This window comes from Maylandia zebra, linkage group LG2 (assembly GCF_041146795.1).
Source record: "Maylandia zebra isolate NMK-2024a linkage group LG2, Mzebra_GT3a, whole genome shotgun sequence".
NCBI classification, from domain to species: domain Eukaryota; kingdom Metazoa; phylum Chordata; class Actinopteri; order Cichliformes; family Cichlidae; genus Maylandia; species Maylandia zebra.
Genome location: NC_135168.1, coordinates 38,958,619 through 38,985,139, shown reverse-complemented (window position 1 = coordinate 38,985,139; position 26,521 = coordinate 38,958,619). Strand labels below are relative to the sequence as shown.

General features: G+C 40.3%; 1 protein-coding gene across 1 annotated transcript; it reads left to right on the top strand.

Annotated features, from left to right (window-relative positions):
• The first annotated feature begins 7,040 nt into the window (after nucleotides 1–7,040).
• gfpt2 (glutamine-fructose-6-phosphate transaminase 2) lies at nucleotides 7,041–26,296 on the top strand. Its single transcript, XM_004571701.4, has 19 exons — nucleotides 7,041–7,176; nucleotides 8,186–8,293; nucleotides 10,825–10,932; nucleotides 11,131–11,256; nucleotides 13,163–13,221; nucleotides 13,646–13,780; nucleotides 14,796–14,857; nucleotides 16,695–16,774; nucleotides 20,055–20,172; nucleotides 20,277–20,440; nucleotides 20,699–20,794; nucleotides 21,080–21,177; nucleotides 21,347–21,467; nucleotides 21,658–21,815; nucleotides 21,983–22,097; nucleotides 22,220–22,347; nucleotides 23,802–23,969; nucleotides 24,136–24,297; nucleotides 25,240–26,296. Exons 1-19 carry the CDS (start codon nucleotides 7,170–7,172, stop codon nucleotides 25,282–25,284), a joined length of 2,058 nt encoding a protein of 685 aa, XP_004571758.3. The 5' UTR covers nucleotides 7,041–7,169; the 3' UTR covers nucleotides 25,285–26,296.
• Nucleotides 26,297–26,521: the final 225 nt, after the last annotated feature.

Here is a 26,521-nt window from a genome sequence, read left to right as displayed (position 1 = left end):
CAGTGCAACCCTCTTACTATGCTACTAAAAGAAGATGCATTTAAAGTTTCCTACATTTAGTTGTACTATACTCATCCTCAACTTTCACAGTCCATTACTGTGAAATACTTTCATTTTTCAACAAAAATGCTAATGTTACCCTATTAAACAAACATTACAAATATATATTAGAAGTATTTTTGTCAGTCTACAAAAAACTAATGCATCCAGTTCAACCCTGATAAGAACAGAAGACATTTAAATTAAAAAATGTAAGAATATAAAAATTATGAAATTAGTCTAAATGTTTTTTTGTTTTGTTTTTTTAGCTTACAAAGGTTTAATATATTCCCTTTTTTATAGTTACTACTTCGAGTGCTGGTGATACAGTTGTGCCAAGCATCTCATTGTTGGTGGTTCATTTAAATAAAACTGAAATTTACATTGAAAAAACTTCATGTTTTTTAGCATTTGTGAAACATAAATTGTCCTCCAGTTCTGGAATGACCCATTTATCCATTGTGAAATGCATAAACGCACTGTAACCTGTTCATCATTTCCTTTGCTATTGCACCATTTACAGTCATTACTGTAGTGATATAAAGATATAAACTGTGGCGCAACAACTTGGCACAAATGTTTTACCTACAATTTTTCACCACAAGATGGAGCAACAACTTCAACATGAGCTCACGGGATCGCTGTAAGTTTCCTCCTCACTTTGACTCTCAAATTTCACTGTGATGTTACTCGGACTACTTTGCATTAAAAGTTAAGAAGCGATGCACAAATTCTGCAGTTACACTGTAGTAGTAATCAGTTCGTGGGATGTAATGAGATAATGAATTTGACCACACAAGCATAAAAGCCTTTGAGGAGCCAGAGGGAGGTTATTGTTGTCTCCGGTCATCTACTGTGCACACACTGATTTAGTCTTGTCCCGTAGTCACAGAGCCTGGTTTTATTGCACTAATGCTACTGTTGACAGTTCCACACAATTGTCAAATTTCAATTTCCAAAGCTATTATTACCACATTAAAGCAAACATGTCATATTACAGCAAGCAAACAGAGTTTTTCCCCTGAAAGCTCAACCGTGTGATGGAAGACTTTACCTTGTTAAAGTTCTCAGTAGTTGGTGGTTAATGTCCGGTATGTTGTGTGTGTGTAGGAGAGAGAGGGAGTGAAACAACAGAAAAATGTCCTGTATGTTCATGTTGAAGATTTATTAAAGGACGGACCTTCTATTTTTAATAAGAATAGTATGCAGGGTTGAAATTCACAGCATTTCAATAATATTTTGGCTACCAACAGAAATACAGTGTCTTACTTTGGCTTTAGTGCTGTAATTTAGGTGTTAACAATGCTCTGTTTGAGGTAATTCACACTTTAGCTGGAGCTTTTAACTGGAGCACTCCTCAGCTTAATGAAAGGCTGTAAACAATTCACATGTGGTTTCCAGGTGGTGCTCAAGAACAGGCTTGTAAATCGAATAAGAAAGACAAGTGAGGACAGAAAGCTGATAGTCAAAAACCTAAAGGTGGTCAACCACTAAAAGCAAAACAAAATGTGGGGGTGGTGGCAGAGGGGACACAAGAACACAGGGTTAGGTGCAAGAGTTTGGAAAAACTACAAACTGAGGTGGAGCTAGTCAGCCTTTTCAGTCTTAAGCCACATTTGTTTAGAGATGTGCAATACAATACATAAACAGCTGACACAATAACCGTGTCTGTAACACTAAACCAAGAACACACAGCAATACAGCAAAGGCAAGACAAGCCGTGGGTGGGGGGAGTCTGGAAGGGAAAAAGAAAGACACGGGGAAATGGGGAAACAGAGAAGAGGGTGGAGTGCCTCAGCAGTCATGACATAACACAGATGGCTTTCTCACTGGGTCCGACATGACATTAGTCAGTCGAGCAGCCCCCTCACCCTGACGCTGTTGCTCGACTTCTGCCCTGATCACGCGAAAATCATTTAATTTACTCAGAGATGTGCAATGGCAACCACAAAGCAAAACAAAAACAATCACGACTCATCTATTTTCGAAAAATTCGTCTGGCAAAACTGCCTCCACACACTCCAGAACTTAAGATTCACCACCCCGGCCTCTATGCTATCTCGACATGGAGAGATACAAGAAACCACGCCAGGGTTTGTTTTTTTTTGTTTGTTTTTTTGGAAGATCGCCTACCTCCAGTAATGCAAGTTTATGTATACCCGGACAACATTGTTAACGTTTAAATGTGCATAAAGGTCAGCCTGGAGAAAGATTAGGTGAACTTTTATCTAATACGTGTAGGAGTGGTAGATGCACTTTATGTCAGGTTGACTCCGGTGAGATTCTGGGAAATCCTTTTAAGCACATGCTCTCAAATGGAAGGATTTTGTAATGAAACACTGTTGGGCTGTTGATACGTGACCTAGACAGAGGAATTAAGGCATAAAGCATGTGTTTTCTATTTCAGCTGTACTTAAAATGTTCTTCACTGAAGTTCTTGAGAAAAAAATCTTATGGTGCATTACTAAAAGTGATGAGATATTACCACGTCATAGAAGTTTTTATTACTGGTGTTACATTTCATTTATACTGTAGCTTCCACTGTATATATACTGCCACTTATCCGTCTAACTATTAATAATGGTGATAAGTAATGTGTCATTTTGCAGGGGTAATGTAGCTGTTCACAGAGCTGGTGACGAAATGTAAGGAGGGATTTTTGAGACAAAGTGGGTGGGGGGTGGGGGTGGGGTGGGGGGGGTCTGTTTGACGTTTGTTGGGTGTTGTCTGTGTCGTACGCTACGCCATCTGTCTCCAGAGTCACATCTGGGACTGATTTACAGTGAGCTGGCCCAGAGGTGAACCCACCAAGCTGAGTGAGTGAGAGATAGAGATAGGGGCTGGTGAGGTTGGGTGTTGACCACCGGGACTTGATCAGACCCTCAGGTTGTCCTCAGGTATCCTGTGAAAATAAATATCAATCATGTCCACAACTCTTGGATAGGGTTAAACTTGTATGGCTATTACCATAGATGTGGGTTGCGTACAAATCAGATCACTGTGCTTGTGTTATGCAATAACAGTTTTCTATTCCTCAGAAATCGTGAAGACATGACCCCTTGCTGCGTCTCTGTGTTCCCAAAGAGCCCCCCACAAAAGACAAAACGCAAGTGTCTGAGTAACAAATGCTTTGCAGCTGTGATTTTTGTAAATGTATTCAAAGCTAAATGTGCAAAATTTGTATGGTATCTGATTTTAGTAGCTTTGTCTCTTCTTGATAGGCTTTGATCTTGGATCACTTCCCTCTTAAACTATCAAGATCCAATATTGGTTCCAGCAGAGAGCTGAATTACCTCTGTATTGCCAAAAGACTCTCCGTTTACTGCACTACTTATCTAAGGCAGTATAAAAGATAATGGTGTTGCCTCACATATATATATGGCTTTTTTCTTTCTTTGTGTTCTTTGTGCTTTCACGGAAAACAAATCAAAGAAAGAGGGATCTAAAGTTGCTACCTGTTTCCTATAAGCCAGCTTCCAGCCTCAGGCCCTCATGCTGTTGGTCTCTTCTGTGCAGTTCAATAGTCATTTTCCTGCCATCCCCCACAAAGATTGTTAGGCTCTCCTGTACTGGCCTCCGCGATCTAACTCGAAACAGATGTGAGGGGAGAATCCCCTACAAACTGTGTCTGAAACAGTCAGACTTAGCTGGTCAATACACAAGAACCACATCCGGTTAATGTACTCAGACCTCAAACATTCATTCAGAGCCTGTAAATGCCCGGAGAGTGTGACGATGTCTGGCACACTTTAAGCATTTCCACGAAGCCCCTGCTGTGTGTGTTCGCGTGTCAAAGCAAAACATATAAAAGTAGAGATGAATCATTTATTGGATCTCCTGATATAAATGAAGAATTTAATACCCAAGACACGTATTGTGCAATTGACCAAAGTACATCATATTTTATAATCTCAATCACTCCACCCATGCTTCAGTGTTTCCTTATATAATCTACTCCAAAGCTTGATGCGTCTTCGTTTTCGTTTATCTATGTGAGTTGGCTACTGACCAGGTGTTATCATCACCTTGATATAGGTGTTACATTACTAATGTTTACACAAACTTCATTAATATTACACTATAAATTACAAGAACTGTTGCCAACATTGCATATCATGCATTTTCTACCAGACAGGTTCAGTTAATAATTTATGATTGTTGTTTTACTATTGTTTTTATATGGTTATAAGGTTATGGTATTTTTTTTATGGCTATTAGATTTATGTGGGTGTGGCCTAATGAATATTTCTGGCACTTAGAGAGTTAGATGGTATTAATCACCAGTGAAATATCAATAAATCAAAGACTGACTAACTAGACAAATATAAGTTAAAGGGTTATTGGTTCAAACCCTCAATGTGAAAATGAATTAAAGCTTGACTGAAGCTGGGGCCAAACCTCTCTTTGAGCCCATCATTTTACATCGTTGTAGTCATTAAAGAACCTTTGATCTTTGGGGTGAATCTCATTGGATAACCGTGTCAAATCGCACAGACAATTATACTTATTAATCCCTTAAGCCAGGGGAGGAATGTGGTTCTTTGGCTCTTGTCACTGATTCTCACTCACAAACTTCTACAGCAGAACACCTTGACATGAGCTGGCAGAGAGTACAAAAAAAAGGGAAGAGGATTGTACGCAATAGGCTTCAATTAAACACCATTTTCAAAATAGTTCTCCCTCAGTGTGGGCTGATGGGGTTTGGAAAAAGCGAGGCGAGGCGTGTGACTTGGCCAGACCGTCACACATTCCTTAAAAGTAGCCATGGACTGTGGATATGATGTGGTCAGAAGGAACACAGGAACACCCTTTTTCATACTTCTCTGAGTCTGGGATTTTAATTTAACTGGGTGGACACATGCACACTACCTACTCCGTGTCTTTTGATACGTATGCAACCAAGTTACATGCCGGGGCACAGATAAGTTCATATCTGCCTCTCTGTCTAAATAACATCATACATAAATCGACATAAACCTGTCAGTCGTTTCATTTATTGTCTTCATTAACAATTAATGTTGCCTTGGAGTCAGTTCAGAGCACTTGGAGGACCTTTGCACCACAGAAAACTAGAAGCAGTAGGAACTATAAAACTGATAGGGGTTAAAGTTACAGTATAAGAAATAAAACTGAATTATTGGGCAGTTGTGAAATGAGTTTATTTTTTTATTTTTTTTATTTTTTTTAAGACTTTAGAAATCAGAGCGTTTACCATTTCACCAGATGGTCACTACACAGTTGCAAGAACTCATCAAAGTATATTTTTATGACAGGGACTAGCAAAATTGCTTTTCTGGCCACATAACACAACAGGAACTATTCACATACTCATGGAAGTGGGGATCTATTCACAAAGAATTATTTTCCCACCAAATAAACAGTCATTTTTTTTCCATATGATTACAATTTAACAGCCCACACCATGGAGGCTATGTTTTTGATAGCGTTGTCATTCATCCACCAAGGTCTTCTGGCTTAACTTGATGATTTATTCGTTGAAAACTGAATGCATCTTGTTACCAATGCAACTTTTAATCTAAAAAGAGTTTTATCAACAATTTTTAAAAATGCTAAGTTTATTAACAAGCTGAGCTGCTGGAGCGCCTGTGACTCAGGATGACTCAGGAGGTAGAGCAGGTCATCTACTAATTGAAAGGTTGGTAGTTTCTCCTGGCTGCTCCAGTCTGCATGCTGAAGTATCTTTGGGCAAGATGCTGATACTTCTACACGACATCGTCTCAGCCTGGCTATGTGCTAAAATCTCAGTTTCTGCAAGAAATTACATAATTATGGATAACTGATGTAAATATGCCCTGGGATAGCAACTGGTTTTGTTTTGTTTTGTTTTGTTTTGTTTTGTTTTGTTTTGTTAATCTTGATTATTCCGTACATTATTTGTAACATTAAGTGCAGAAAAATATAAAGCTTTATTGACATTTCAAAAGACAGCCACTCCTGGACATTTCTGAAGAACTCAACTTGTCACCTTTCACTACAAATGCAGGTTCATCAGGAAAACGCATTAAGGTAGCTTAAGTCACTGAATGGATGATTAGCTATGACAGAACTATAAATACTGGAGTGTTACTGTTTAACTATTACACTATTCCAACTGTAGGATATGCAATCAGCAGGATTAGGACTGCAAGTCCAGTCCGAATACACTGACCACAAGGTCTCTAAGGAATCCAAGAAAGCAAGGTTTACACCTACAAGGGAAGAAATGTAAGGAAACCTGCAGCTTTAGCGCTTGAAGAAGTAAAAGTTGTTTTACAAAGAAGCAATGGACGCTAACACACTCATAACAGCTAAAGAAAAAAACAGTGATCTCTGAAGCATGTAGACAACATTCCTGACATGCCATATTACTGAATGAATGAATCACCATTCCTGATAATGTTCTATTTTTGCTTCTTTTAAGTAGACACCCTTACACAATGGTCCTTAATGCAAGTTTTTCAAACACCTCGTTATCACGAACTGTGCCGATTGATTCCTGAGTTTCTGCTAATTCGGGGATAAGTACAGAAAACTAGACGTCATTTTAGAGTAATGCGTGGTTATAAACGGATCCCTGTTTAAAATGTTGAGTCTGGATTTAAATCGATTCGTTTTTCCATTTAAATAGATTAACAAATAGATTTTTTTAAAGCCTGCATGCTTCAGTGATGGCGAAGGCCTGATTCTTCATTCAGAACCAGAAGTGCCGTGAAAACTGTTGAAGCTGAATTAGAGAAGGCAGGGCCCCACCTTACCCAAATGCATAACTAAAGAGAAAAGCCATTATTATTATTCACACTGTGGTCAAAGTCTACAAACTCCTGAGTCCGGCTGACGCTGGCAGGTGGGTTGGGATAAAACCAAGTTCATCCATCTTTCGACTGATGAAGTAGTGAACACCTGCGTCCGACACCAGGACGGGGTTAACAGAGCAGGCAACGGGGGAGGTGTTAGAGGAGGTGCGGCAGCCGCCTCTCCAGGATTCAGTAGTTAAATAGAGAGGGGGAGTGAACTGGAGAGCGCAGTCCATCTGGATTTAATGTAGAAGCGGTAGAAGCATCACTTCGATCGGGAAATTACAAACGTTCTCTTTCATTTTTCAGCGGAGCCGTGAGGACGAAACTTGAACCATGTGCGGTAAGACTTATCTTCGTAAATTTGCCTTTTTTTTTAGAAAGATGTTGGAAAGGTTGCGGCAATTACGCACGGGAGTCGCTTTGATGGACAGTGGCCAGTGAAACTACCGATGATTTAAATGCAAGTTACAAAACAAGATACTGGCGGACGTGTCATTTTGTCAAGGTTTTATGTAGTCACTTTGAACTTTGTGTAGTTTGAGCTCTGTTTTCGACTCTGTGTGGATTCCTGAAAAGTTTCAGACTCAGCTGCTACGTGTCAGTGTTTTTACTCACGGGTGTGAGGGACAGGTCAGAGCAGTTAGACCAGTCATCCAACTGTCAAAAGATCGGTCTGTTTCATTCACAGCGACCCGCTTTTGTCCCGGGAAGGTTGAGGTGTAATACTTTTTTTTTTTTTTATTTTATTGCTCTTAAAGAATAGCGTTTACAGTCTGAAGTAAATGTTTAACAGTTCTCCGGCCTCACCCCGAGCCTGCAAGGAAGAGGCCGATATTGCAGGAGTTTTACTTTACCCTCTCTACCTGGCTGCTACAACACTGCGTGCAATGTTTGTCCGTCAATGGCCAGCTGTGTGCCTGCGGGAGTAGAGCTGCCCGGAACATTCCTGCAAAGACACACACGCAGTCGTGTTTCCACCACTTCAGCGGACATATGCCCTAAACCTTACAACAAGTCCTTATACTACATTTTACTTACAGACTCGTTGTCGCAAAAATAAAGATCCTCTGATGATTATTCTTCCTGTAGTTGCTCATATCAAGTAGAGCAGCTTAAGTTTGATGAAGGTCATAGTGAATCTTTATTGCAGCTTTATCTTCTTTATTAATGACCTATTAATGAAACTCACCAAGTAATGTTTTCTATCCACTGTGTGTTTCTTGATGCTGTTTGCAAGAAGTATTCCTAATAAATTGTCTAAACTAAATGAACTTTGACAGCAGTTTCAACTCTGACTGCAGCATTGAGCCTCTCAGAAGATTCCGGTTCTGTTTCTGTTTCTCTAAAAGGGATCTTTGCCTACCTGAATTACCAAGTGCCTCGCACCAGAAAGGAGATATTTGAGACGCTGGTGAAGGGACTGCAGAGACTGGAGTACAGAGGGTACGATTCAGCAGGTGAGACACTCAACTTCACAGTTAGCACACACTCCCACACCCACACACGTATACACACGCACCACAGATGCTTTTAGTTCCCCTGTATGAAATCAAGGAAACATTTCACAGAATTCAATTCATAAACACTAACTAAATATATCAGGATTTGCTCTTGAACCCTTGTTTATAATATTTGCAGGCACGCAGTGAATACTGTGATCTCTATAAAGGCACAGTCTTATCCACTGAACCGCTTCCAGCACATGTAGGCTAACTTAGAAATGAAATACTCTCAAGTATAGAAGAACCAGTGTAGCATTCGATACCTGTAACTCTTAGCAAAGTGATATAAGTTACGTGTCAGCACAGCTTTCCTTCTAAAAGCATATTTGACCTACATACATTTCTAGCTGGTAGTGGTGTCATTCATTTTGCTATCATTCCTATACCAGGTAAATACAGCGCCAGTATGGCGGATACCAGTACCCATCCTCTCAACCTCTAAAGGCAGCTGTAGGAGAAAGCAGTGCATCGTGGTTTAAAAGATAGATCATCATCAATTTGCAAATTCTGAACACATTTTAATAACCACTGTGGTTTTAACATTCCACAATAATGAGTCAACACAACAGAAACACATCTCGGAACACTCTGGGTCAACTTCTGTTTTAAAAAATAAGCTCACTGGACCACATTCTGAATTTAGAAGATAGAAACAAAGTATGGACCCTCCAACACTAATATCCTTCCGATATTGCCTTTATAGCCCCAGAGGAAACCTATTTAGACAATAACAACTTAAGCCTCAGGTTCCACATAATAGTATCTGACACGACTTCACCTACTTACAGGCTGCACAAAGATGAGGAAAAGTGGTATTTGTGCAGTTTACCACTGGATTCTTTTAAACTGTCTTAAAGCACTTTGAGTGCTCTGGGAGAGCAGAAAGCACTATAAAAGAATCAGTCCATTTAGCATTTACCAAGATCAAACTGGCCTCTGAGACACAGCCTTTATCTACTAAGTAAGCCTCATACTTAGCAGAAAGATCCTCTTCCTCATCTTCCAGCCTACTTGCTTGTGCTTTACTTGAAGGTCCTATTAGTTGTTTTGAAGACTGATATGACTGCAGATTTTTTAGACTCTTTGAATGACACTGCAAGTTTAATCACTTACGTAAGGTCCTAGAAAACAACATTCGCCTTCATATGAGGAGTCTTGGTATAATTTCTGATTCAACTATGAAATTCGAGAGATGGGACAACTGTGTGATTGTTTCGTTTTAAAGCTGAGGAATATTATCATATTGCATTGTGTCCTCTTTCTCAAGGATATGAACATTGTTAGTACTGCACTAATCTCCTACAGACTTTATTATTACAGCTCACCGCCCCCAACTTTATTGCCCAGTAAACACTTAGAGCTGCTTGTGGACGGGTGAGCTCCGAGTATGTGGACTAGCTCTCCTATCGCAATCAAATGTTCTTCTATAAGCACACAGATGCATATTATATTTTACTTAATAACATCATGAAATGTTTTCATTTACATAAGCATGAAGCCTTTAAGTACAAAAAGCATTGCGCCTGCAGTGACAGTGATGAAGATTAACTTCTCCTGACTTCTAAAAACCAAAATGAAAGTATCACCATTTACTCAGGCACTGCTTGAATAAAATCTTTTGCCTTTTAATCGTTCAAATTTATTTCAACCTTCCAAATTCCTAAGAAAGATTTTCCAAGTTTGGCATCGGGAACGATCCACTCTTTCCGGTGTCTCGATACATGCTCAATCACCCAGAGAAAGAAATCCCAGAAAGTCGATTCTGTTCATCTGAAAATGCTACATCCAGATGAACAGAATCGACTTTCTGGGACTCTTTACAGTGATTTCCATCAAAACCATTTCCCCCTCACCTGGCATATCATAGCAGCCCTCACAGAAATACCACCAGTTTCCAAAGGTGTGTTTTTCTTTCTGCCTTCCTGCCCCAACACTTTTCTACAGTTTGATTGAGCTCCTCCTCCACTTCCTGCTACACATCAAACCACTAAGTCAACAGGGAATTTCGTCATTAAATTTTATTGTCGTCTGTAAGCATGATCCGAAGCCGCAGTACCTTCATTAAAGAGAAACATGTCATGTTTGGGATAGTTGGGCTGGAAAACAATATGATCTTTTGACAGTGACATCTAACTCAGAGCCTTTCTATAGTATCCCATACAAAAAGCACACCCATACAAACACATGCTCGTATTTGTTCATCCTGTTAGAGCAGGATGACGCAACAGAATCAGAAGGTCATTGTAAAACAAACACGCACATGCAAAATCAGAAATAGTACCTCCTATAATAACGTATTGTATCTCAAGTTGCTTTGATTGTCCTAACTTATCTTGCTGCAACTCATGTTCAAAATCTTTCATGTCTTTTTGTGGTGAGCATTATTGTTATAGTGAGCACAGCATTTTGACACTTTACTGTTTGCTGCCTTTTTGTTTGAAAAAATGAGTTAACACCTCACCTCCACCCTCTCTCCCTGTTACCAGGTATTGCTGTGGATGGCCCTAGCAAGACAACAAGTGACCGAAACAATAACAGCATCTGTTTAATCAAGAAGACAGGGAAGGTCAAGGCTCTGGACGAGGAGCTTTACAGTAGGTTTCTCGGGGGGGGTGTTTCTGTGTCTGTTCACTTGGTTCTGATTAGCTCAAAAATCTTCTCATCGTCCTCTTTAAAAGTACAAAACAATTGAAGGAATTCTGAAAAAAACTTTAGCATTTGTCAAGCTTAAAAATCATCTGAATTCTTGTCATGTCAGTAACAGGGCTGGTTTTGTGTTTTTGCTTGTCCAGAGAAGGACTCGCTGAACCTTGATGAAGAACTGTGCACACACTTTGGCATCGCTCACACCCGATGGGCCACCCACGGAGAGCCGAGCGCTCTCAACAGCCATCCTCATCGCTCTGATAAGGATAATGGTAAGATGTACTCACAAAGTATATATTTATGGGATCCTCATAGACAGCAAGTCACTGAAAAACAAATCCATAATAACTGCATGTTAATAATTAGCATCTTGCTCCTCTTTGGGGCTGGTTTTTACTTTTACATGATCTTTTTAGATCAAATCAGCTAAATAGAATAAAGAGCAAGAAAGTCTACACAGGTGTACGAATAATTAATGTTGCAGAGCAAGGATATCAGACATAAGGAAGATATAGACGGGCAGCACGGTGGCACGGTGGTTAGCACTGTTGCCGCACAGCAAGAAGGTCCTGAGTTCAATTCCAACATCAGGTCTTTCTGTGTGGAGTTTGCATGTTCTCCCCGTGTCTGCGTGGGTTCCCTCCGGGTACTCCGGCTTCCTCCCACCGTCCAAAGACATGCAGCTTGTGGGGATAGGTTAATTGGATAACCCAAATTGTCACTAGGTGTGAATGTGCAAATGAATGTGAGTGCGAATGGTTGTTTGTCCCTGTGTGTTAGCCTTGCGACAGACTGGCGACCTGTCCAGGGTGTACCCCGCCTCTCGCCCTATGACAGCTGGGATAGGCTCCAGCGCCCCCCGTGACCCTGAAAAGGATAAGCGGAAGTGAATGGATGGATGGATGGAAGATATAGACTCCAATCCGGACTGCTGGAAGGCTTTGGAAAAATGTGAAAGAGTAAACTTTTAACTGTATTTTCATAACTTTTGCATTTTTTCCTACCAATAAAGAGCTCCCTAATGCCATTCACACAACACAAAATAATAAAGTTCCTGTTTTTCACTACCTACTATGGAAAAAATAATCCGGTGATTTAACTAAAACTGCGTTTTACAAATACAGGCCAGCCTGGGCAATGATCTACCACATCTTTTTTGCTAATTTTACATCTCTATAATTTAAAAAATGAGATTACTGTCTTTTTTATATTAAAACTTGTTGGGGATTAAATGTTTCATTAACCTCCTAGGACCTGGCGTCCACATATGTGAACATCACATTTTGGGATGTCTAGACCAAAATACCTAATTTTTCTCTACAAGGGGCTGATATCCACTTATGAGGACATTATACTGACACTTTTCTATCAACATTTTAAACGAATGTCCTCATATGTTGATCTAATTTTTCTCAGAAACCAAAATTAGGTGCATGCCATGAAAGAGCTCGGATCTCAGGAGGTTAAATATCTTTGACTCTGTCGGCCTGCATTAAAGCAAAGTGAGCTGTACATATGTGAAATGAGTTTGGCATCTCTGTTGTAGAGGGTTGACGAGAGACTTTCACATGGAAGAAGTTGGGTTCACGTCCAGGGTGACGTCAGAACTCTGCGCTGGCTCACTTTTTTCTCCTTTCCATGTGAAGCACATGCAAATGCCCTCTTTGCTTATTTGGTCAGAGTTGCTTAGAACGATGAGTTGAGGACTATCTGTTTTCAAATTCCCTCAGAATTCTTCCAACTACTGCTTTAACATCCATGCCCAACAAATTACCATGCTGCCTACCTTTTTAGTGCACAGGCACGCCTTCTATTCATGAACTGAAACCAAAACGTTTGTCCTAAGTGTGCCACGTTTACAGGTGTGTCAGTTATGTACCTTGGCTTTAGAACATGCTCATCAGAATTAGTGTGACAGAAAATTACAAAACTGACTCAAAATTAGTTTGCAAAAAAATATAGCAGTCTTATTATGTTGTTATCATTATGATAATATATGTTTTTGCACTTGTTCGTACTCTTTTAAATTGTCCACCTTGTATTGATAGTAGTGTTGAGTATCTGTTAAATCCAGTGCTTTGTGTTAAACTTGCCTAAGCGCATACTTAACATTGTTGTCCTAAAGGTGCAGCGGGTACATAGCTTCTATAATCTTTTCACTCTTGTTGTCTTTCTCAGAGTTTGTCGTCATCCATAACGGCATCATTACCAACTACAAAGAGCTGAAGAAGTACCTGGTACGTAATCATCTCATTAGAAAATAATCCTCTTGACGTAAACGCACTTCCTATGCTAAAGGCCTTATTGTCATTGCCATTTGTTCCATTGATTATAACACTGTTATTGTGGATGTAGATGGGTTTGGTAGTCAATTTGTCACATCACTTAAGCAAATAAAAGAAAATATATATATGTATGTATTAAGATACTAGATGTTACAAATCTGATTGGATTTTTCTTCTAATTTTCGTCTACATAAAGAAAATATGGACTTCAGTCTTAAGTCAAAACTTTAATCTGTTCCACATTAATTCTTTTGAGGTTTCTGAGCTACTGAGCATGCGTGTGTTGCTGGAAGATTCATTAAATGCTTTTAATACAGAAACAGTTCAACAGTGTGGATTAAATTAATATTAACTTCTTTTTTTTTGCCTTCCTCAGATCAACAAAGGTTACGAGTTTGAGTCAGAGACAGACACAGAGGTGATCCCGAAGCTGATCAAATATGTTTATGACAACAGAGAGAATGACAGCATCACTTTCTCCAAGCTAGTAGAGAGGGTGATTAAACAGCTGGTGAGTTGCTCTCATAGCAGCAATGCACAATGGCCTACGTCATGGCTTCACAGATGCACTCTTTTGCTTTCTTCTCCAGTTTTTGCTTCAGTTTAAGCAGTGGAAAAGTTTTACAGCGAGTTTGCTGGTAACCATGAAGGCTAAAAGACTGTCACTGAATGTCATAAAGTGTATCCGTGACAGTCATACACTCATGTACTTATTTTACTTGTTGTGAAACTGCTTAGATTTCCTGTCCATTAAAAAACACGCTCCATTACAAACACACATGCTATGGCAACCGCCTGGACAGCATCATCAGTGACATCATTAGTCACAGAAAAAAGGGAAAAAATAAAATGAAATAAAAAACGTCAGTTTTTAATCATGTGAGTAACGCTTTAATGTCACAGTCGCAGAGTAGAAGAACAGAGGAAGTATAGGCGGCCATTCTGAGTAATGGGAACCAGACGGTTGAGATGCCCACTAAAAAAATCCCGGATCATGACACCATCCCTTCGCCCTCTACTGAATGCTTGCTTACCCACTATCCACCCACCCATCCTTCAACCCCCACCCCATATTTCACCACCACAGCCACACACTCAGCCAGTTTGGCTTCAATAACCACCACAGGCAGACTTGAAGTCAGTCCTTTCGAAACACAGCTGATCTTGTACAATAGGGGTCTCTTTTCTTTTAACCCCCCCAGTTTCCACACGCACACCCACCACCTTGCACCTTAACATCCCCCCTCCAACACATACAAACGCACATGCGCACACACATGTTTAAAACCCGTAGGGCCAGGAGAAACATTTGTTTGTGCTCTGTGTCTCTCAAAGGTCCCACACTTTCCTGGAATGGTTAATTGACTTTACGTTAACTTTTTGAGATGTTTCTTTTTATTTTATTTTGATATTATTATTATTATCCTTCTTCCTCACCCTTCGTTTCTTCATCATTTATTGGACTGAATTATTTCATCAAGCTTAACTGAATTCTTTTTTCCCATTGCTTTTTTCCTGTGTTATAGGAGGGGGCCTTTGCTCTCGTGTTTAAAAGCCGTCATTTCCCCGGAGAGGCCGTGGCAACCAGGTTAGTATGCACGCTCTGACGCACACTCAGTCACACACTGTCTTTCACACATACCGCCCAGGAATATGAACCAGACTCACTGGGAGTGACTCATTCCTGTTGTTACCACAATAAAGCAATACAATATGATTTTAGGAGGCTCCTTAGATTTATGTGTTGTGGCTTATCTGAGCTTACATTTACTATGACAGGACTCTGGAACTTCCTTTGTTTATAATAGTGGATATATGCGCTGAGGAAATTCTTGTTCGGCTATGTGTGAGTACAACCTGCATCTTAGGACCAGAGACTGAATTGAGAGCCTCCCCCCCCTTCTGGGCCCCTGGCCCTGGGCCACCTTCTCTGTAATTTATTAACAATGAGGGGTTCGCGTTTCAGCTCCAGGAAATTTGGCTGGGTCGCATGAAACTCCAGGTTAATTGTTTCTCATCAGTTTATTCATACCTTTCCTGGTTCAGTGACCCTGCCAGAGATCAGGGAAAAGGCAGCGCACTGGAGTAAGTTAAGAAGGAAGAGAGAAATGAGGAGGGCGGCAAAATGAGAGGTGGGCGTAAAATCTCACCGTGTTTTTAAGATGAATTTAAGATGAATCTCTGCTGTCTCAGCTGTCGCCTGCGTTCTAAAAGCCGATATCAGTATAACGCATGTCATTGGCCGTACTCGATGTATTTTTGTGGTTTACATGTTTAACAATCAGCATTGTCTGCCAAGACAGAGGGAAAAGGGGAATGTTTTCAATTATCTAGTGATGCTAGACACCACCCACCCTTTGCCATCATGGATGACCTTCACAGCGAAACTTTTACTCTCACAACCTCGGCTTTGCTTTCTGGGACTTTGTTCTGCCATTTCCACTCGTGTCTTTTATTTAATACAAGTCCCTGTCATACCCTGTTGAAGGTGTAGCATTGCGCCATTTTTCTGCCTCACCGGTCTCTGTAACAGGCACTTTATTGTTGTGCCTTTCAGCCTGGAGAGGAAGTTGTAACACTCTGAATCTAACCAAATCCGAAAGTAGATCCAGCACCATTCCATGCAGATGCTGTTGTGTTAGACGTCACACCCCTCTGATTCTGCTATGCTTGCATGCCATACACACTAGAGTGTGCTTGGTGTGGTTTAGTGTAAACAAGCCAAAGTGGTCCTTTAAACATCGTTATCATGATAAGGCTCTCCGTTGATTTCACTTCTTCCCATCTCTCCCTTCTTTGGCGAAACTACAATATTGTACTGGATGGCCACCACATGTTTCTGTTTGCAATCCTCCATTTTCAAGCCCCACGCCTCTTAAAACAACCATCGTGCTTACGTCAGCAAAGCCCCAGAGACATGCGAAGCAGAGAGAAAAGATGCAGACAAGAGAAGGAGGAGAAGTAAGGAGAGGCCTTTAGAATACGGCTTCTTAACTCACAATGAAGTGGTTTTGTGTTGACACACTGTTTGCACTGCGATCACTAAAGTGCGTGTAAAGGTGTCTCCTGTTTTAAGCTTGGCATCCTCACACCTTCCTCCCCCACCTGTGATACATGTTTACACTTTCTCTGCCTCCTGAGCCAATAAGAGACGTCCACATGGCATCAACGGCCAATGCGGACCCAGTGACTTGTTCCAGGAACAGTCAAGCAGTCTTGGAAATATGTACAAAATATGGAGGACTAATGTTGAACACACTGAATGTGCAGTAGTATAAGCAAGAACAAACTAAAAGATTTCTTTAATATTTTGCTTTGTTTAGAAGTATTATAGTAAAGAATGTCAGGACATGTCCTGCAAAGCACACGATGAATGTGAAACCTAATCTTTCTCCCATCTCTCCCCCCCCCCCTTATCTTGGCAGGAGAGGAAGTCCTATGGTCATCGGTGTGCGAAGTGAGCATGAGCTGCTGACCGAGCACATCCCCGTGCAGTACAACAGTGGTGAGCTCTATTCCTCTTTTAGTGCCATATTCACTTACACTGCACCCTAAACCTGCCCGTCTAGAGTCTAACTGTAGATATGAAGATTTACTGCACGATAGAAAAGTGGGACATGATGAAATATTTGGAATGTCAAGATAAACGCTCTGTTAAATTATCTAACATGATCTCACTCCTGCTGGTTATCATATGGATATCTGACCCCTATAAGGAAGCAGTTGTAGTTTTATTGTTCAAGGAAGTTTCAACTGACTGGGACAGTCCCCCTGAAGCAATTTGCTTTCTTATAACAGAGCTGTGAAGTTTAAAATATAAATATCCCCCCGCCTTTTTTTTTAAGCAACGCTATTTCATCACTGCTTAAGAAGCATCTTAAGAACTGTGTGGTAAAATTCTTACCAATTTAAAGCTTGAAAATGTTTTTTCTTCATGTTTCTAGTACCAAGTTTAAATGCTCATTTAAGGATGAGGTGAAAACCCAAACCATTAGCAGCATTTTCTTACTTATGTGTGTTTCTCAGTCCCAAGGTTAGTCAGTCCAATTTAATTTAGCTAAACCTGTATAAATATTCTGAGGTCATACGTTTTTAATGCTTTCTGTGACAGTTTGGCACTGTCATTCTGAGCAAACTCATACTGGAGCAAATATTTGTTCGGCCTTGCTCTTAGCCACTAATAAGATGCACTAGTTAGTATTTATAGCAGCAGGATGGTGTATTTGGGACAGAGTCAAATTAAGATACAACGCCTATGTTTATGTTTAAAGAAGGTATAGAGATTGGTTCATGTATAGCCTACAGAAACAACCCCACACTCTCAAAATAATTTTCCCAGCTACTGTCAAAGTAATACCAGCTTTCCACTTTTTACTGTAAAGTAATAATAAAATAAAACATTTCTTACAGTGTAATAGGGAAACTTTGTGTCAAGTTTTAAAGGCAGTGGTGTTTTGGAAATTGAATGACATCTTGAGAAACATTTAGTTTAACAAAATTCGAGACTTCCCCAGTTTGGGTCCAAACTTTTTGAAACCACCCACCCTGGTGCATTCACTGACTCTAGTGGCGTATTCACATGATAGAGTGTCCACTGTTAAAAAACCCCAGTCCAGTGAGAGCAGCGGGAAGGCTGACCACTAGTCCCTATGCTCCATGAGTAAGAATAACACCGATGTTTAATCTGAGCGTGAGTTCTGCCAGGCTGTGGAGTGAAGCTCAGCCGGCCATATCAGGTCAGCTAATCCACATCAGATCAGCTGATGTGGATCTTTCTCATTTGCAATTCTCATACGTGCTGTGCTATTTAATATATTTTGGGGCTATATACAGTTGCAGCCTCTGCAAGCTGCTTTGCAGACGCACCTCCACCCCAACTCCTCAATTTCTCACTATTTCTGGCTTCATTATTGTGACTGCCTCTGTTCTGTGAGTGGGTCCTGCTGCTGCTGCTGCTGTTCCTGCTCTCCCCACCTCGTGCTTTCCACAGCGGCACACGAAAGAGCAGGGAGATCCTGGATACAGAGCTATATATAAATGACTGTAGTTTGAATAATAATCCCATTTTGAATAAAGTGATCCTGATAAAGCTTTTGTCAGGCGTTGTCAAACCACAACAGGGATTTGTTAAAAACCACTGCTGATCTCATTTAGACACTCCCAGTCATTGCTGCTGAATGAGAGATGGAGAAGTGTGCTGAACTGGTATTACTTGCCTGGCTATAGCAAACTGCATTTTGGTGTAGCCAGGCATGAGTTTGAATTTAAATTGGCATGATGATTCAGGTGGCTACATTGGTTTATAGTGATTGCTTGGCACAAATTCATACAGCCCTTCACCCACAGAACCTGCAGGAGTGGAGGGAACGAAGAGGAAAATGTAGTGAGGTGTTACAAACTGATCACAGTTTGAATGTCTAAAATCTAAAACTTGAAGTATCTTTTTTAAATGTCCAGATATTGAATCTTACAAAGAAATCCTCAGCTGCTACGATCACACCGCCCTGCTGGTGTTCTTTCTTTCTTTCTGTAGACTGTGTCCGCAGTATCTTATCTATCTGCGGTTGTTAATGAAGGCATCCAAAGTTCAAGGCAGAGGTACTTCCAGGGCAGGCACTGAAAAGCTTAGTGTCGTGTTTTAAATGACCTCAAAAATGGCGTGATAAGTCCTTTTTGGGTCATTTATTTAAATATACCATTACATATAAGATATTTTCTAAATTTAGTGACTCAAATTTAAATCCCCAGATTAGCTAACAGGCAAAGAGTAATTTATTAACCAGACATATTAAGTACAAAATCGGTGTTTCACTTCGTCTGTTGTTCACATTAAATGTATAAAATTTCTCTTTTTTAGTTTCAAGCCTTGTCAGAATTAGAAAACGTCCCAGCCTTAGCAAGCCCCTCTTCATCTTAGAAAAGTAACAGACAGATATGAGTAAAAAAGTCAGGTATACTTGGAAATTAACAAATTATAGGCTGATTTGTTTGTAGAGGCATGAATGCATACTCTGAGTAGATTCAGAGTATGTGTATAATGTGAGGAGGAGGATGGTTTGCCTCTGCAAATAACCCAGTCTTAGGTACACAATAAGACTTCACAGATGGAAACCACTCTTTCACCCTGCATAAACACTTTGTGTGGGGCTTCAGCAACCCTCAGCAAATTTGTGGGGGTTTTGTTTGTTTTTTTGTTTCTCTGCATACTTTTGAATCTTTTGATTTGCGATAAAAAAAAACAGTATCTTTTTGAGCTGCAAAGCCACTCTACTTCTCGACTTTGCAATGTGCAGGTTTCTAATGCTGAGAATGTAATGTTTGCTGAATAAAAGCGACTTTCAGCTGCTCCCTTTTTCACAAGGGGGTCGTCACAGCAGGTAGCTCCACATGTTTGCTTTGGCAGATTTTTTTTTTTTTTTTAACACCAGATGCCCTTCCTGACATAGCCCCAGAGGGATTTATGTCTCCTCCCTGTAATCAAACAGGACAACTTTTGTGTATTAGGCAAACGTGCAAACCACAAATGAATAAACAAAGGAAATACAGTGAAACAAACTCCAAGGATACAGGAATAAAATCCAAGATATTATTAAGTAAGCCATTCTTTGCACAGAAGCAAACAAAATCCAAGATAAGTCTAGTCGTAAGAGGAACTTGCTTGAAACTTAATAAGTAATAACAACAAGGATAAATGGCTGGGTATGTTGACTACAATTAGTAAAAAGACTAAATGGCAAAAACAGCAGCATGTCACTGAACCTTGATTTTTGACTTCTGACCTGCAGCTCAACACAAGGAGGAAGTCCATGAGAAGAACAGTCGCAACCGAGCTGACAGCTCCAGCGCCATCAACTCTGTGGGGGATGGCAGGGCTGTGGAGTTCTATTTTGCTTCTGACGCCAGGTGAGGCCTCTTCTATGTGACTCAAAACGCAAAAACATAATATTACTAATTTATATTACTCATTCATTTCTTTTCCCCAAATGACCTTTTCTGTCTACCCACAGTGCCATCATTGAGCACACCAACAAGGTGTTGTACATGGAGGATGATGACATAGCAGTAGTGACCGGAGGGAAACTCTCCATCCACAGAATGAACCGGCAGGCCGGTGAAGACCCAGTCAGAGCTATCATGACCCTACAGATGGAGCTGAAGCAGATCATGAAAGGTCAGAAACTATTTGAAATTACTTTGTGGCTCTTAGGTAGCTAATTTCAAATTGCAAGTACTGTGCATGCAGTGCAGCAGATTTAAGTCAACAGTTACACATGCTCGCCCTCTGCTGGCTGAATGCGTGCAAACAAAGCCACAAGACTAACTCCGTGCATCCTTATTTTCTGTCTCACTTCTTGTTAGGAAAGCATTCAGCATGTCACGGTGTGTCAGAGAATGTGATGGTAATGTATGCCCCTGTTGTCCTTTGCAGGAAACTTTGATGCCTTCATGCAGAAGGAGATCTTTGAGCAGCCGGAGTCAGTAGTCAACACGATGAGGGGCCGCATTTGTTTTGACACCAAAAAAGGTGACAAGTGAACTGATAGCCAGTCCTATGTTCTAGCATGTCCCACTACCCTCTAATATAACTGGGAATTTAAAAAGAATGACTCTCAGATATAAAAACATGTATGTTATGATCGCTACAGCAAAAAACGTGTTTTTATGAGCCTTATTTACCTCCTAAAATGCACTATTTAATAACTGCAGGCGGTAAACACATGATGACTGGGCACTAAAGTGTATGACAGACATTAGTTGTGATGCAGTGAGTGATCAGTAGGTCTAACTGTTTCACGTTCTGTTCTCTCAGTTGTTCTCGGAGGGTTGAAGGACCACCTGAAAGAAATAAAGCGTTGCAGACGGCTAATCATGATCGGCTGTGGCACGAGTTTCCACGCTGCGGTGGCTGTGAGTACAGCAGTTACATCATTATTTTAGCTTGTATATGCTTGATGATGGCATTTTGCAGTAAAGAAGGCAATCATTAGTAACAGACGAGTTCAAAGAATTAAATTATTGTATGGATAGAGTGTAGCAGTGTTAATTAATCCTCTGTTTTTACTCACTTGCTCTACAGACCAGACAGATCCTCGAGGAGCTGACGGAATTGCCTGTCATGGTGGAGCTGGCCAGCGACTTCCTGGACCGTATCACACCTGTTTTCAGAGATGATGTTTGCTTCTTTATCAGCCAGTCAGGTGATAATGTTGCACAATAGCACTTTTTTATCTTCACTTTCCTGAAAGTGGCTTTAGAAAGAAAAGCTTTATTTACACTGTAATTTCCTGTGTGACACCTATCCACGTTCAGTGCCTTTTTCATTTTTTCCTGAAACAGGAACATTGTTGTGGTTTATGAACATATGTTTTCATTCTCTGTGCTCCTTAGGAGAGACAGCAGACACTTTGATGGCACTGCGCTACTGCAAAGAACGGGGAGCTCTGACAGTTGGTGTAACGAACACTGTTGGCAGCTCTATCTGCAGAGAAACCGACTGTGGAGTCCACATAAATGCTGGGCCCGAGATAGGAGTGGCTAGCACAAAGGTATGGCTGGTTTATGGTCTATACTTGTCTCGACTGGTTTTACCCCCAACCGGTTGTGGCAGATGGCTGCTCCTCCCTGAGTCAATTCTAAATTGGTGGGTTCTTCCTCATTGTTCAGCACAGGGGGGCTTATAAAGTGTTTCTGTGTGTGTGTGTGTCTTACACAGGCTTACACCAGTCAGTTTGTCTCACTCATTATGTTTGGCTTGATGATGAGTGAGGACAGACTCTCCCTACAGAAGAGAAGAGAAGAGATCATCAACAGCCTCAAGATGCTACCTGGTCAGTACCCCAACAAATCTTACAAAAAGGCCTCTGTGGATTCAAAATAAGTATTTAGATGTGGAGATTCAAGCTAAACAACATTAATGCATCGTTCACTCATCGTTCTTTTACTCTCTTAGAACTGATAAAGGAGGTGTTGTCCCTGGATGAGAAGATCAAGGCCATTGCCAATGAACTGTATCAGCAAAGGTCTCTTTTGGTTATGGGTCGAGGTTTCAACTATGCCACCTGCCTTGAGGGGGCACTGGTGAGTTACAAAAAAGCCATAATATCAGTCGTAAAATGAGTACAGTGGAATTAGGAATCAGGACATGTTATATAATCCTTACAGGGAAATTGTTTTGTAACAGTTCCTGAAATAAAAGCTATACTAAATAATGACTAACAAAATTATAAACAATCAAATGGCAACACTAAAAGAAGTTATGTAACTAGATGGCCATAGGAGTGATGTTCAGTGGAGCATTTAGTCATTATTAGTCTCTGGCTGAATGTGCACCTCTGGCTAACCACAACGCTGTGTAGAGGGAAGGGAACATTGTCTATGATGCAGAGGAGTTTTGACAACAGCTTCCTCTCTGCTACTACATGTAGACGGTCCAATTCCACCCACAAGACTCAGCCGAGTTTGAACAAGTTTACTGAGGTTTTTCGTATCATGCACCGTCAAGCCTTTGCTCTAATTTATCACAACACAGAAAAAACGTCTAATCATCAAAGGCTCAGGAAACGTCAGCAACACTGTGACATTTACGATGAAGGAATAGCTTATAAAAGTAGTCAGTAGGTGACTGCATCCAGGATCTGTTGAAGAAATCATTCAGCACTGGCTCTGTTGATGTCCCCATCTACATTTCGACTTCCGGCCTTGTAAATGGACTGGTTCTTATATAGCGCTTTTCTACTGTGTCTGAGCACTCAAAGCGCTTTATACAACTAATTCATTCACCCAATCACACCCATTCACACAAGCACTTCTTCTAAGGTCTTAAGTGCTAAGTATCCAACATTCATACACATTCACACTCTGATGGATGCATCGGAGAGCAACATGGGGTGAGTATCTTGCCCAAGGATATTTAGCATGCAGACTGGAGCAGCCTGGGATCGAACCACCAGCCTTCTGGTTAGTGGCTGACCTGCTCTGCCATGCACCTGAGCTACAGCCACCCCTTGTAGCCATGGACAATCCACATGCCTTTCTGGCTCTGCAGCGTCTGTGCCATGGTGTTCCCTCGTCTATGATTCACTGAGTGTTTTAGATGTTTTTAATCTCCTTCCTGTCACCTGACATGAACACCCTAACATCTTATTTGCCACTCTCAGATTTCTTTCATTGCCGAGGCGACGTTGCATCTGCATGTCCTTCTGATTTCTGGGATATTTGTTGTTGAGCTGATAGCTGTGTGGGCTTGCTTCAGTATCATCAGCTGGTCCCTGATACAAAGAGTGTAAGCATGTAGCTGATGGGCAACAGTATTGTCCTTGAAAAGAGCACACACGCAGAACAGAAGATGTCTAACTATCATATAATCCAAACAAGTTTAAGGAAAGAATATAATTAAGTTGAAATCGCATGAGAAAAAGCTGCTCACACAGCTTTCATACCATGCAAGGAATGTAGGCTGTGCTGTAATTTGTCTTCATTCTTACTATTAATCTTCATCCTAAGCAAGTTTTACTATTCTTATTCTGATGCAGAAAATTAAGGAGATCACTTACATGCACTCGGAGGGCATCCTAGCTGGGGAGCTGAAGCACGGTCCTCTTGCACTCGTTGACAAACACATGCCAGTCATCATGATCATCATGAGGGACGCCTGCTACACAAAATGCCAGAATGCTCTGCAGCAAGTCACCGCCAGATCAGTAGGTCTTTAACAAAACACATCTTACACATCCACCCAAGGCACACACTCAAAGTACGACAAACAGACACAAATACTAAATTTTGAAAGTCCCAAGTACAACAGAAATGAGTGGACAGACAGACTGATGTTAATATTCTTGCCCTCTCGATGTCTGTCTTCATCAGGGTCGGCCCATCATCATCTGTTGCCAGGATGACACTGAGTTGACTAAGAATGCCTACCAGACCATCGAACTGCCGCAAACTGTGGACTGCCTGCAGGGTATCCTCAGCGTCATCCCTTTGCAGCTTATGTCATTTCACTTGGCTGTCCTCCGAGGATATGATGTAAGTATTCAATGCAACCGTTGGTTTGATTATTGACAAGAGTCCTGGGAATAAAGAAATCATCATGACCAAATCCTCATATTTAGATATATAATAGATATCCATAAAGACTAATAATGGGCATCGTTTTAGCAAAACACAAGCACATGCACAGTCACTGCGATGTCTGTAATACCTCAGTAATCACATATTGATGTTAATATGAGATTTATAGCAATATTGATTTTGTTCAAATTCACCCAATGCTAAGAGCAGCTAATTATGAATGTAATGTGTGCTTCTGTTGTTTGGTTTTCAAATGCTTGCAGTGGAATCTATTTGCATGTGGATTTGATGTTGTCACACATTCATTTCAATTCCACACTAACACACTAAGATACTTCATCTAGTTGTCTGATTTAAAACTGATTTAAACTGATTACAAAACTTAAATCTAATGGTACAGTCATGGCACTCGAACATGTGCAGAATTTGGCCTTGAAAAAGATTTCCTTGAAAAAGACAGTAATGGCAGCCAGCATGTGTTCTTCTAAGCTTGTACATACGCTTTAGGGATAGTGGTGCCCATGAATACCAATGCTTTGTCCATGTCTCTGGTTCTGCTTGTGTCTATTCATCTTTTCTTTCCTTGTGAATGCTTTACTTTACTAAGAAGGCAGCTCATGTTCCCTACTCACCACAGTGCAAACAGACTTTATCTGTCAGAATTGTGAACTCTTTATTTACAGTCCATGATCACAACAATGTACAATGTATAACATTTATAGCCAAATCCTTATTATGGCACATCTTTACCAGGATGCAATTGTTTTACCATGTACACTAATATAATGAGTTGGGAAATGTGTTATCAAAAAAAAAGTTATACAGTGCTGCTAAATTGATCATGGAGAATTTGTTATAACAAACTTTCTTTTCTTTTGTTTTGTTTTTTTTTTAAAGGTTGACTTTCCCAGAAACCTGGCCAAGTCTGTGACAGTGGAATAATTACAGTTCACAAAGCCCTGGAGAGGAGAGACAGCTCTTTAGGAGATTAACAGTGCAATAGTGCAATCAAACATTAAGTGTGTGTGTGTGTGTGTGTGTGTGTGTGTGTGTGTGTGTGTGTGTGTGTGTGTGTGTGTGTGTGTGTGTGTTGAATTGGGGGGAGGAGAGAGGGGTATTGTCTATTGTACAATGAACTTGTAAAAGAAAAAAAAGCCAAATGTGAAATCAGACCAATACACTGCTGAAGAATGGCCGTGGTATCACTTGATGAGGCCTTGCAGAACAATCTATGAAAACGACATTCACACAGCTGCTGTGCCTTTTTCTAGTCACGAGATGAGCCAAAACCGTGTAAGAAGTTTAGCATTGAAATGGTATACTGAAGTGTTTACAGTTGTGCAATACGGGGACCAAATGTGCATTATGAATGTACACAATCATGAGGTGATTGATTCAGAATTTCTATTTTATGAGTTTCGTATGTCCACCGGGGGCTGCATACCTCTAGGCTGCAATATCATGAAAAGTCATAAAATCACTGTGCCTGGTGGGCCAGTAACCCATAACTTTGTTTTTTTTTTTTGTTTTTGTTTTTTAATTTCATCTTAATATAAAATATGTCATCTTTCTGTTCTGTTTCACAGAATTCCAATTTCCCCCGCCCCCCTCCCTCCAAAAAAAACCCCCTTCCTTACTTATAGGGTTGAGCATTTCGATAAATTAAAAAGCACTTATGCAGCAAAAACAAATAATATATCATAACTTTTAATAATAATTGTTTTCTTTTGCTTTTTTGTTTGTGTGTTGTTTTTTGTTTCAGGCATTTGAATGGGTTTATAATGATTCTAATAATAATATTCTGTATTTGACTGTTTTTTTTTAATTATTATTATTATGGGGAAGACTGATAAAATTGGAGTTGTATCTTTAACTATGATTGTGTTTTATACTGTATCTTTATAGACAAATGGGAACTGCCAATCAATAAATTGAAAATTCATTCTGTTCAAAAGGTTTACCTGTCTGTTCATTCCCCCCACCACATCCCCATTCTAATATTTATGGCTAGTTATTGATTTTGTCTTGTGTGTCTTTATTTGTGCCCTCATAGGATTATTAGTATTATTTTGTTTTTTTGTAATTTTTCAAAACACAAACATTATTACATTAACCAATCACACGAAGAAGAAAAAGTTTTCCAAGTTTTGCGAAGAAAAAAAAACTTTGCGCCCACGTA